Source organism: Mirounga leonina, unplaced genomic scaffold (assembly GCF_011800145.1).
Source record: "Mirounga leonina isolate KUSES-001 unplaced genomic scaffold, KU_Mleo_1.0 Mir_177, whole genome shotgun sequence".
In the NCBI taxonomy this organism is placed as follows: domain Eukaryota; kingdom Metazoa; phylum Chordata; class Mammalia; order Carnivora; family Phocidae; genus Mirounga; species Mirounga leonina.
The window spans coordinates 1054096-1066948 of record NW_023270459.1 but is presented as its reverse complement, the minus strand read 5'-3'; the positions used below and the strand labels follow the sequence as shown (position 1 = coordinate 1066948).

At 55.4% G+C, this 12853-nt stretch overlaps 1 protein-coding gene across 1 annotated transcript; it reads left to right on the top strand.

Annotated features, from left to right (window-relative positions):
* Nucleotides 1-3289: 3289 nt before the first annotated feature.
* On the top strand, nucleotides 3290-12367 carry DLL3 (delta like canonical Notch ligand 3). The gene is made up of 9 exons (XM_035023870.1): nucleotides 3290-3358; nucleotides 3488-3769; nucleotides 4608-4662; nucleotides 6214-6456; nucleotides 7465-7679; nucleotides 8324-8546; nucleotides 10359-10950; nucleotides 11189-11273; nucleotides 11619-12367. The coding sequence occupies exons 1-9, from the start codon at nucleotides 3290-3292 to the stop codon at nucleotides 11622-11624; spliced, it is 1770 nt and encodes a 589-aa protein (XP_034879761.1). The 3' UTR covers nucleotides 11625-12367.
* Nucleotides 12368-12853: the final 486 nt, after the last annotated feature.

Sequence of the window (12853 nt, the reverse complement as noted above, 5' to 3'; positions counted from 1 at the left end):
GTGGGAAAGGGAGAAGCAGGCTTGACCTGAGCCGAAGGCAGACGCTTAACGACTGAGCCACCCAGGCACCCCACTATGTTTTTTTAAAGTCTCACAGAGAAGTGTTAAAATTTGCATACCTGCCCAGCCCCAAGGTGTACTATCTATAACCCGGGCTAGGTCTCAAGGGTCTTGGTTTACTCATTCCTAAGAGATTCATTATAGTACCTCCCTCATTCATTGACTGACTCTCGCCAATATTTCCTAAGTGCTGATTGCCCAGCCTTGTTCTAGTCACAAGGGTGTGTCAGTGAGCAAATTAGATAAAAAGTTCTCCCCTCGTGGAGGAAACAATGGTCAGATATTTCTCGAGGTAATAAATGCATAAAGAAAAATAAGGTATGGTAAGTAGAGTGGTTTGGGGACTTGAGGTGCTGATTTAGATTGGATGAAGCAGTCAAGGAAGGTCTCTTGGGAGGGTGTATCTGACAGATCACAAGGAAATGGGGAAAGCCATGGGGATCTCTGTGTCAGGCACGGTCACCTCAGGGCCTTTGCACTTGCTGTTCCTTCTGTCAGGAATATTTTACCAGGATGCATATCACTTCCTCTTCTTCCCCCCACCTTAGATCTTTGCTCAGATGTCACCTCAGCATGGCCTGTAGGCACTAAGATCAGCTGGTAAGGAAGAGTCCTGAATAGCCAGAGAGACTCCATGAAAATCTCTTAAAAGTATACCTCACACACAGATGTGACAGAATTCACCTGAAACGTTATCATGTCTGGCACAAACTTTCAATAAAGCCTGGCTACTTTTATAATCTTTAAAATGTTTGAGATAGACCTGGAATCTGTTACCTTCCCAAGTTATCATCCAGGGCAGGACTTTGCCTTCTCCCACAGCCGGTTCTAAAGACTGTCCAAATTCCATTTGAATATCTCCCGTGATGGGAAGCTCACTCCTCCACCTACCCCAGTACAGGGCCTAACTTGACTCCCAGTAGTTGGTCCACGAGGTTTGGCTCTCCGCTTTGGGCAACAGAGCCAGTTTGAGTAGGGGGATGTGGGGGGGGGGGCGCTCAAATGTCAACCTTAGAGTCTTGGAGGGTATTTTTCTTTCTTTTTTTCTTTTTGTTTTTTTAAGTAGGCTCCATGCCCAGCGTGGAGCCCAATTCAGGGCTTGAACTCAATGTGAGATCAAGACCTGAGTTGAAATCAAGAGTCGGACGCTTAAGCAACTGAGCCACTGAGGCATCCCTCAGAGTGTACTTTGAAGGCACTGGGGAGCCATGCAGGAGTCTGCAGGAGAGGGACATGGTCAGATTTGTACTTAGACCCATAGACCAGAGTGGTCACGGCTGGGAGAGAGGAATCGGGGCTATGGGACTCAGAGAAGGTGCGTGGCCACCTTGGTGAGTGTTAGGGAAGTGCCTGCAGGAGGGGGAATCTGCCAAGAAAGGAATTCAATAGAGGAGGGAGTAGAGAGGACTCCAGCAGAGGAAAGACCTGTGTGAAGGAGCCTGGGGTATCTGCACAGTGACCATGACCCTCCCCTGCTCAAAAGACTTTCATGACTCCAGTCCTCAAGATTAAGAGGGAACTTTTTTTGGGGGGGGGGGGGGCCTGGGTGGCTCAGTCGGTTGAGGGACAGACTCTTGATTTCAAAAGGCTCAGGTCATGATCCCAGGGTTGTGGGATGGAGCTCAGCATCCAGCTCTGAGCTCACTGGGGAGTCTGCTCTCCCTCTCCCTCTCTCTTCGTCTGCCCCTCCCCGCACTTGCGTGCTCTCCATAATTAATGAATCTTTAAAAAAAAAAAAATTGTATTTTTAAGTACTCTACACCCAATGTGGGGCTTGAACTCACAACCCCAAGATCAAGAGTCGCACGCTCCACCAGCCGAGCCAGCCAGGCACCCCTAAGAGGAAACTCTTTAACTGAACTCTCCTTCGTTAAGAATTGATGAGCACTTGTGTATGCCCGGTTCTGCTGGGCTATACTTTACTGATCATTCTATCTTCTCTAAAACAAAAATAATTTTGTAAATCGAACCTGTATTTCCCCCTGTAAGTATTAGCCTGTAAGTATTCAAATGTTTTCTTGGCGGGGCGGGGGGGCGGGGAAGGAGTTGGCGTCACCTAAGGACTTTACTCAGCACCTGGCACAGAACGTTTATGACCAAGAGGCTGGAGCATCTGCTCCCACCACCGGGTTTTTCTTGCCGTGGTCCGGGAATACTTAGGGGCTTCTGGGGGTGCCCCCTCGCCCCATTGTGAGGGAGCGGGTTCCCCTTGATCTGTGAAGACGGAATTTCCTGCCCATTTGCTCCTCACACCTTCCGGAGGCCAAACGGGCGGCCCAGCTGCGGCCCAAAGGGGGAGGGGCGCGGCCGTCCGGCAGATGGCGGCATTTACATACAGCTGGAGCCCCCTCGCAGGCGGGGGGCCCCTCACCCCGGCGTCTGGTGCATCCGTGATGCGGGGTTTGGAAGGGTGGCTTTGTCTTCCGGAGGGGAGCACACACACCGCGCATGTACACACACAGGTCCACAAAGAACCCCGGATTTTTATCGTACCCACACACGGCTACACCCATGGACTTCCCAACACCTAATCTCTTTCACACTCGGACGCTCGGACGCTCGGTTATTCACAGCTGACACAGACCCTACCACACACACACACAGCCGCCTAGAGGGACCTGCACAGACCACAAAGAGGTTCATGTGACTCCACACAGTGGTTCAGGATCTCACATTTACTCCTATACACACACAGAGAAGCATCCACAACAGCCGCACAATCCCCCAAAGTCACACAATCATGAAGTCACGTACGCCTATGTTCTCCCATGCAGGTGCACACGCATACACGCACGCACACAACCACAGACTCTTACAACCTCGCAATAGTCTTAACCATATACAACTTCAGGCACACGTGGAGCCACGTAGTCTCAGCTAGGCACACAATCACAAAGTCACGTACAGCCTCCAGCCAGCTCTTGCTCACACCACACGCACGCACAGAATCTTAAAATCATATATAACCTCACACACTGGCTTAACCCCCTAGCCCCACCCCATCCTCACACACAAAGTCGTGCCCAAACCACACACAAGATCGCACGCTCACTACATTGCCAGTGCCCATACCACCATTCACGGTTGCTCCAGCAAGCTCCCCTTCCCCTGCGACCTCCTCCCCTGGGGTCTCCCGGAGCCCGGCGGCTGCCTGAAGGGGCGGAGCCGTCCCCTCAGATATAAGGCTCGGGAGCTAGCCGCTGCGGCTCCCAGCACCCCCCGAAAGGCCATGGTCAGCCCGCAGATGCCCCAGCTCCTGCCCCGGACGGTGATCCTGGCGCTTATTTTCCTTCCCCAGGTCAGAGCAGGAGTGGAAAGGGAGGAATGGGAAGGGGTGCGACCCCGGGGGTCTCGGGGAGGGGCCGCGGGGCGGACGGGACGCCTGGGCCCCGACACCTCCTCACCCTGCGCCCCTTTCCGGCCCCAGGCACGGCCGGCAGGCGTCTTCGAGCTGCAGATCCACTCTTTCAGGCCGGGACCAGGCCCGGGGGCCCCGCGGTCCCCCTGCAGTGCGCAGGGCCCGTGCCGCCTCTTCTTTAGGGTCTGCCTGAAGCCGGGGGTCTCCGAGGAGGCCGCCGAGTCTCCGTGCGCCCTGGGCGCGGCGCTGAGTGCGCGCGGACCCGTCTACACCCAGCAGCCCGAAGCGCCCGCGCCTGACCTGCCTCTGCCCGACGGCTTCATGCGCGTGCCCTTCCGGGAAGCCTGGCCGGTGAGAAACGCGTGCTTGGAGGCCTTACCCAAACCTCTACGGCCTTCTGCCCTCCAACTTCCAAGACCCCAACCTTTCCCTCTGGGGACCCCAAATTCCCAGACCAGTAACTATCATCTAGAATCCCACATTCTTAGACCCTGTGGGCTACCCACAGTGGACCCCAAATTTCTGAATCCCACTTCCCCTTTAGGGATCCCAAATGTTCTGACGCCCACCCTGCATGCTTGGGACCCTAAGTTCCCAGAACCTCAAACTCACCTTCTGTAAATCCTAAATTCACAGAACCTTACTTCTGTTCCTTGGGGATCCCTAAACATTGGAATCCTTATCTTTATCTTCAGATCTCCCTGCACTTAGGGACCTTCCCACACCCTGTCTCCCCAATCTCCTCTCACCTTATCCCTACTCAGATCTTCCAGTTGGGGCCCATATTCATGACTTTTACCTCCAAAATCCTATCTCCTATCCCACAACCCCAAAAGCAGACAGGTGAACAGACCTGTACTTGAATTCTAGACCCCTGTCCTTTTGGACAAAGTGGCTTTCCCTGTTCCAGCCTCAGTTTCCCCATCTGTAAAATGGGATCATCATGGTACCTCACAAGGGTCCATCTTGAGGGATTCAACCAGGTATCTCCAGTCTAGTGTTTACCCATAGGAAGTGCTCAATAAAGGAAGCCCAAACTGTCATTCCTTCCGTGGGCCAGCCCCTCTGGGAATTGCCCCTTGTCTGCCTGGTCCCTGAATGACCTCCCCCCCACAAAGTCTGGCCTTCACTGAGTACCCACCCTGACCACAGTCTTCCATTCTTTCCTCTCCTTCCTCCACCCAACCAGGGCACCTTCTCTCTCATCATCGAAACCTGGAGAGAGGAGTTAGAACAGATTGGAGGTGAGTGTCTTCAGTCATCAGACTAAAGTGCAGACTGTGGGGGCTCCAGGGAGTTGGGGCCCCATGTAAGATCCAGGATAGTGACATGGGGCTGTCTATAGGGTGGAGCATTCACGGGACTCCCCCCCCCCCCCCCCGCCGCCCTGCGGTGTCCTCACAGCTCCTGGAGTGCAGTGCTGGGTGTTGGTAGTCCCAGGGCTCTTGGCAGGTCGGTGTAGGACTGTCCTGGGACTGGATGTAGGAGTCTGTGGCCTGATGCCAGGCAAAGTACACTCTTACTACCTTGGAATCGAAGCCACCAGAGCAGGAGGATATAGCCCAGTCCTGTACTATCACCATCGGAGTTTGATAAGCCGGGGTACAGAATGAGTTACTTCTGGTTCTTCTATTCAAAGCTCTGTCATGGTGTCTACATAGGGGTCCCAGAAGCCCTACAGGACATCGCATGTTGACCAGAGTGAATATTGAGCAAAGGTTTCAGGGAGGGAGATGGGGTGATTTTATTCTTTTCTAAAAAAGATTTTATTTATTCATTTGAGACACAGAGAGAGAGCATGAACAGAGGGAGAGGCAGAGGGAGAGGGAGAAGCAGGTTCCCCGCTGAGCAGGGAGCCCGATGTGGGGCTCGATCCCAGGACCCTGGGATCACGACCTGAACCGAAGGCACACTTAACCATCTGAGCCACCCAGGGGTCCCTGGGGTGATTTTATTCTTAATTTGAGGGGATTTGGGAGCCATGTAAGGCCCACAGTGTATGTGTGTGTGTGTGGGGGGGGGTTCTGTCACCATTTAGATATAGAAAACTCCTGTGGCACAATGTGGGGGTGTGACAGCTTTGCTGGGGAGAAAATGCCACTCTCTCTGTATCCTGAGGCTTCAGGCAATGAGGGTAATTTATGGTCTAGTAATTGGGGTCTCTGTCACCATTTTGAAATAGGAAGATCCTGAGGCACAGTTTCGGGGTGTTATGACCTCACTTCAAAAAAGCCTGAGTTGCGCCTTGGCCATATAGCGATATCAAATGGCACAGGGTGTTAGAGGTCTCATTACTGCTTTAAAAAAAAATTTTTTTTTTTTTTTAAGATTTTATTTATTTGAGACAGAGAGAATGAGAGACAGACAGCATGAGAGGGAGGAGGGTCAGAGGGAGAAGCAGACTCCCTGCCGAGGGGCTCGATGCGGGGCTCGATCCCGGGGCTCCAGGATCATGACCTGAGCCGAAGGCAGTCGCTTAACCGACTGAGCCACCCAGGCGCCCCTCATTACTGCTTTAATATACAAAGATTCTGGGGCAAGATCTGGGGGTATTCCGGCTTCTGTGGGAGGACTGTTATCATCGCGATGGTAATAGGGTACTAATGGGATGGCGACCTCATTATGGGAGTTCACAGCCTTGCTAAGGGGGTAACTGCCATTCTCAGGGCTCAAAAAGGGGTGTTTTGGCCTCGCTAAGAGCGGCAGGGAGAGTGCAAGCTCCATCTGTATCGCCAGAGTCCGGTCGCGGCCCGGCCCGGCCCGGCCCACCCCAGCGCCGCTCCCTTGTCCCGCAGGACCCGCCTGGAGCCTGCTGGCGCGCGTGGCCGGTCGGCGCCGCCTGGCTGCCGGGGGCCCGTGGGCCCGGGACGTGCAGCGCGCAGGCGCCTGGGAACTGCGCTTCTCCTACCGCGCGCGCTGCGAGCCGCCCGCCGTCGGGGCCGCATGCGCGCGGTTCTGCCGCTCGCGCAGCGCCCCCTCGCGGTGCGACTCGGGACTGCGCCCCTGCGTGCCGGTCGAGGACGAGTGCGAGGCCACGCGTGAGTCCTGCGTTCCACCCCGGCCCTTCCTTACTTAGCTGCACTTACGGCCCCCAGGCCCCTTTCACAACCCGGTTACCCTCCTCAGGGAACTGGGAACCCGAGAGCTCTGCCTGGGTGCCGCAGACCCCCCTCTCCAGGAAACGGCGGAATGCTGCTGACCGCTTGCCAAGTACCCCAGGCCCCCCTCTAGCCCCACTCGCGGTCCTCAGCCCCCTCCCACGATCCAGCTGCCACCCTCGGGGAAACTGAGGACCCTGAGCTTCCCTCCAGACTTCTGGGCACTCCAGCCCCCTTCCCTTTCTCTTCCCTAACAGGAACCCCACACCAATATCCCATGCTGGTACTACCCACCCCCCTTCGTCCTCTAACGCATGCGCACACCCCTTTCCAAAGGCGAGGCCCCTCTAACTCTTCTAATGCTGGGGCCCTTCCTACCCCCACCCAGGAGCTTTGGAAACTCCTCGCAGTTTCCCTCAACCCCCTCACCAAGGGTTACTTTATCCTCCCTTCCTGCAATTGCAGGCCAGATCTAAAGCTTGGATCCCCGACTTCCGTTATGGGGACCCTCAGACTCCTCCCCAAACTTCTGAATCCCACTGAAGCCCCTAGGACTCCCGGGCTTATCCAGATTCTCCCAGGGCTGCCCTAATTCAAGACCCCCCTATTTCCCCTGAAAGACCAGGGGCCCCTCCCTAATCCCCAATCCCCTTCTCTCATTCTGCTCTCTCCAAGCTCAGACCCTGCAGGCCCCACTCCAGTCTCCTTCTAAGAGCACAGAGTCTGGAGCTCAATGGCCTAGGTTCACATCCTCCATCTGCCACTTCCTATGTGCCTCTCTGGGCCTCAGTTTCCCTGTCTGGAAACTGGGGGTCACAATACCCTCTAGCCCAGAGGGCTGTCTGTCACAAGGATGAAACAAGGTGGCGCTCAGAAACTTCTGTTTCCTATCCTCCTGACCCTGCCCTCGTCAACGTCACTCTCCCTCTGCCTCTCCTTCCCCCATAGCGGCGTGTCGAGCGGGCTGCAGTCCCGACCACGGCTTCTGTGAGCAGCCCAATGAATGTCAATGCCTGGAGGGCTGGACTGGGCCCCTCTGCACCATCCCTGTCTCCAGCAGCTGCCTCACTCCCAGGGGCCCATCGGCTGCCACCCCTGGATGCCTTGTACCCAGGCCTGGGCCCTGTGACGGGAACCCGTGTGCCAACGGGGGCAGCTGTAACGTCAGTATCAGCCCCTCCTACCTCATCCTGGGGAGGGCTTCCTGGAGGTGCCCAGTCTTCATCTGGGGCCTTGAAGGATTGGGGAATGAATGGGTTTGAGTGAATGAATGAAGAGCCCATAGTAACCAGGTGAGCGAGCGGCCTGGGGTCAGCAAAAGTGTGGCGGTGGGAATGAGCCTGGTGTGTGTACTGGGATAAAGTGGAGCCCAGCGTGGGCCACCTGGACACTGCCACCAAGGGACAGTGAGAAACAGGGTCAGGTTAGGGGGAGGGCCTGAGGAGGGGAGATCCAGAGAAGGCTTCAAGGAGGAGGTGGGCTTAGGGCTAGGACCCGGAGGTAGGATTCGGCTATGCGGACGGAAAAGCGGGGAGGGCAGACCCAGCTGGCAGCATTTGTAGGCAAAGGTGAAGAGGTGGGAATGGGTCGCTCTGGGCCTCCAGAGCTTCCCCTCTGCGGGGTTGGCCGGGCAGAGCCAGAAACGTGGAGTGCAGCGAGGGCTTGTTTCAGGGGACTCCCTAGGTGCGGCCCCTGAAGACTGGGAGGTAGGACTGGACAAGGTGCAGCCCTCCATGGTCAAGATAGGACGGGGGAAGGATTTTGCTCCCAGGAGACCCCGTTCTGAAGTCCTCCTGCGGCTGCCCAGGAGACCCCGGGATCCTTCGAATGCGCCTGTCCCCGCGGGTTCTATGGACTGCGGTGCGAGGTGAGCGGGGTGACGTGTGCGGATGGACCCTGCTTCAATGGCGGCTTATGTGTGGGAGGCGCGGACCCTGACTCTGCCTACATCTGCCACTGCCCGCCGGGGTTCCAAGGCTCCAACTGTGAGAAGAGAGTGGACCGGTGCAGCCTGAAGCCATGCCGGAACGGTGAGGTGGGGAGGCCAGGCGGTGAGGGACGGGGGAGGGGGTCCCTGCGTGGTCAGTGGCAAAAGCGGGGCTTGGCTCAGACAGCCCTGGGTGGGAATCCTGGCTGAGCTTTCTCTACCCTCTGGCCCAGGGAAGTGACCCTCCCCCTCTGCCCAGCCTGTTTTTGTTCTTTTTTTCTTTGTCTTTTTTTAAGATTTTATTTATTTATTTGAGAGAGAGAGAACACAAGCAGGGGCGGTGGGAGAGGCAGAGAGAGAGGGAGAAGCCCTGTCCTCATAGAGCTGATGGAGCAGACAGACAATAAACAAGATAAATAAGTAAATTATAGGGGAAGTTAGATGGTGATAAAAACTAGAAGAAAAGAGACACCTGGGTGGCTCAGTTGGTTGAGCAGAGGACTCTTGGCTTTGGCTCAGATCATGATCTCAGGGTCATGAGATCAAGCCCTGCATCAAGCCCGTTTGCTTGTCCCTCTCCCTCTGCTCCTCCCCCTGCTCACATGCCCTCTCTCAAATAAATAAACAAAATCTTAAAAAAAAAAAAAAAAAAAAACTAAGAAGAAAAATAAAGCCAGAGGGGGATGGGGAGTGTGTATGGAGTGGAGGGTTGACATTTTAGCCAAAGTGGTTAGCGAAAACCTTGCTGAGGGGTAGTGAAGGAGGGAGCCATATGGGGATCTATGGGGAAGAGTTATGTTTCAGGGAACAGGAATAGCAAGTACAAAGACCCTGAGGTCAGAATGTGCCTGGCTTGTTGAGGATCACAGGGAAGCAGGTGTAGATGGAGCAGAGTGAGAGAGTGAATGCAGGGAGAGTGGTGAGATATGAGGTCAGGGAGGTGAGCGAGACAGATTGAGGGGGCCTTCATGGGCCATGAGGAGGATTTTGGTTTTATCATGAGGGAGATGGAGCCACAGGAGTGTCCCTAGAAGTGGAGAGATCTCATCCGATATAGGTGTTACAAGGTTAAATGAGATCATTAATGTAAAGGGCTCAGCACACTTTTTTTTTTTTTTCAAGATTTCATTTATTTATTTGAGAGAGAGAGAGCAAGCGCGAGTAGGAGGGAGAGGGAGAAGCAGGCTCCCCACTGAGCAGGGACCCTGATGCGGGGCTTGATCCCAGGACTCTGGGATCAGGACCTGAGCTGAAAGCAGACCCTTAACCTACTGAGCCACCCAGGCGCCCATGAGCATTCTTATAGTACTAATTCTCTCCAAAACACTGAGTGTTCACTCTGGGCTGAGTGGAACTAGGGACACAGCAGTGACTAAGACAGCTCTGGGCCCCATCCTCATGGGGGTACCAGCCCAGGCGGGAAGACACACTTGTCCTCGGAGCCCAGAGTTGTCAGGGGTGTGATGGGGGAGCGCAGGGTTGAGGGCTTCCTGGAGGAGGGGACATCTGAGCAGAGACCTGAAGGCTGAGCTCGGGGAGAGACAAGGTGAAAAGAACGGGAGGAAAGGAGGAAGGGAAAAGGGAAGGGGCATCCCAGGCAGAAGGCATGGGCAAAGGCCAGCTGGTTCACACATGTTCTGGGACTACTATTTGAGTATGGTTGAAGCCGAGAGAAGGAGGAGAAACAGAGCGCCAAAGAGGTGAGGCTGACTCAAACCAAGACTTTTGAGAGGAAAAGAAGCAGGCCTGCTTTCCAGGCCAACTCCCAGAGGCTGGCCCTAGAGTTAGATGGAGACAGCGGGGGCTCAGAGGAAAGGGCGGGCAGGACTACACAGCGGAGGAGCGGACGCGCGCACAGCTCAAGGACTCCCGTCCGGGCCGCCCCCTGACGCCCCTGACGCCCCTTCCCCGACAGGCGGGCTCTGCCTGGATCTGGGCCACGCCCTGCGCTGCCGCTGCCGCGCCGGCTTCGCGGGGCCGCGCTGCGAGCACGACCTGGATGACTGCGCCGGCCGCGCCTGCGCCAACGGCGGCACGTGCCTGGAGGGCGGCGGCGCGCGCCGCTGCTCCTGCGCGCTGGGCTTCGGCGGCCGCGACTGCCGCGAGCGCGCCGACCCGTGCGCCGCGCGCCCCTGCGCCCACGGCGGCCGCTGCTACGCCCACTTCTCCGGCCTCGTCTGCGCCTGCGCGCCCGGCTACATGGGCGCGCGCTGCGAGTTCCGGGTTCACCCCGACGGCGCGGACGAAGGCGCAGGTGCGTTGCCCGCGGCGCTGCCGGGCCTGAGGCAGGGGGACCCGCAGCGCTTCCTTTTGCCTCCGGCTTTGGGACTGCTGGTGGCCGCCGGCTTGGCCGGCGTTGCGCTCTTGCTGGTCCACGTGCGGCGCCGTGGCCCTGGCCAGGATACTGGGTCTCGCCTGCTGGCGGGGACTCCGGAGCCATCGGTGCACGCGCTCCCAGATGCACTCAACAACAGGAGAGCGCAGGAGGGTTCGGAGGATGGGCTGAGGTAAGGGGCCGCGCTCTCTCTCGCCTTGTCTATCCTGGCAGCTTTCGTCCATCTCCGTAGTGCAGTTGGCCTGATTCCTTGATAGACCTCGATTGGTCCCTTCCTCTTACCTGCTCCCAGCCTTTTCTGATTGGGTCGTTCCGCAGTTACGCTAGTTGGCTTTGGGTTCTCTCCATGGTGGGTGGGGAAAACAAGATCGGAGAATTGGAAGGGTCTGGATCTTCTTTTCCTCCCGCAGCCAGCCAGCGGATTGGAATCACCCCGAAGATGGAGACTCTCGTGCGATTTACGTCATATCTGCTCCTTCCATCTATGCCCGGGAGGTAGCTACCCCCCTGGACCCGCTCTGCACACACTGGGCACGCTGGGCGGAGGCAGCCCCTGCATTTCCTGTAGCCCTCTTTTACTCTATCTGTAAAACGAGGAAGGTAGGGTCTCTGGGAGGTCCTTAAGCCAACTTTCACTTGTGGCTTAATTTAGTCCTGTCTTGTAGCCCTCTTGCTGTCGTTTGGAGCTATGTGCCATCTTCTCTTTGGAACATCATATGACCTTCAGAGGTCACGATGGGGAGCCCCAGCCAGAGCTTCACTGTTTCCCACTCACTGGGGAGAGGGAGAGGAGGCCGAGGGGCAGCCCTTTCTAATGCCTCCTACTCATTTCATTTCTAGGCCTGACCTGCCCCTTTTCCATCAGCGCCTGGAGACAGAACCTGGATATTTTTGTATTTACTTGGTGGTGTCCAATCTCTGCCTCAGACACTTTGGAACTGGAGGGGGTGTCTGCAAGGATTTTACCTTTGGGAGTTGTACATAATGGTTATTTAGATCCTATTCCCCCTCCCGCCATCTCTCCAGAGACCTCTATAAAAAGGCTCTTATTGTGATCAGCTTTGACTCATTGGGCTAAGTGCTTTGTACTTAGTGTTGGGACTGAGGGGAGAGTTATTGTCTCCTGAGAAGAATAATAGGACTCTGCTGGAGGGATCAGAAACAACTCAAAGTGGCTTAAATAAGAAGAATTTATTAGTTCATAAAAATGAAACATCTTGTGGTAGGTGTAGCTTCAGCAAGGCTGGATTCGGGGACCAGGTGCCTTCAGTATGTTTTCATCCAGTTGTGTCTGGCAATGACTTCATTTGTAAGCGGGGCTTTCATTGGCTCCAGTTTGTCACATGGCCTTGCTTGGAGGGGGGGCAGGCTGAATGGCTTATTCTGATTGGCCAGTCTTGGCTATTTGTCTAGCATGTGGCGGGAAGTAAGGTCAGTCAGCCTCTCCAAATTAAGTGGAGTGCGCGGGTAAAGCAGCGTCCCTCCCTCTACCCCAAATCTGGGTTTATTACTAGACATGAGTATCGTAGCGGGCCGGCAAACCCACTGTTACAGAACAAAAACTCAATAAATTTGAAGAGTTAATTGGCTTTATTAAGCGATTCATGAATTGGGCAGCGTCCTGTCTGGGGAGTAGAGGGGAGGTTTTTATGGGAAGGAGGGTGGGGCCACGGTCACCTCCCACTAGGGGAAGCGCAGGGAATCTTTTTTTTTTTTTTTTAATATTTTATTTATTTATTTGAGAGACACAGCGAGAGAGGGAACACAAGCAGGGGGAGTGGGAGAGGGAGAAGCAGGCTCCCCGCTGAGCAGGGAGCCCGATGTGGGACTCGATCCCAGGACCCTGGGATCATGACCTGAGCCGAAGGCAGCCGCTTAACGACTGAGCCACCCAGGCGCCCTGTGCTTTTTTTTTTTTTTAAGATTTAAAAAAAAAAATTTTTTTTTAACGATTTTAAGTAATCTCTACCCAACATGGGGCTTGAACTCACAACCCCAAGATCAAGAGTCGCCTGCTCCACCTACTGAGCCAGCCAGGCGCCCACAAGGTGTGCTTTCTTTTTAATACAACAGAA

Excerpts from the sequence above, each read along its gene's own strand:
- DLL3 (XM_035023870.1), top strand. The coding sequence starts at position 3,290 with ATGGTCAGCCCGCAGATGCCCCAGCTCCTGCCCCGGACGGTGATCCTG. Across the intron at positions 3,770-4,607 it reads CCTTCCGGGAAGCCTGGCCG|GGCACCTTCTCTCTCATCAT; the intron begins GTGAGAAACGCG and ends CCACCCAACCAG. Across the intron at positions 4,663-6,213 it reads GGAGTTAGAACAGATTGGAG|GACCCGCCTGGAGCCTGCTG; the intron begins GTGAGTGTCTTC and ends CTTGTCCCGCAG.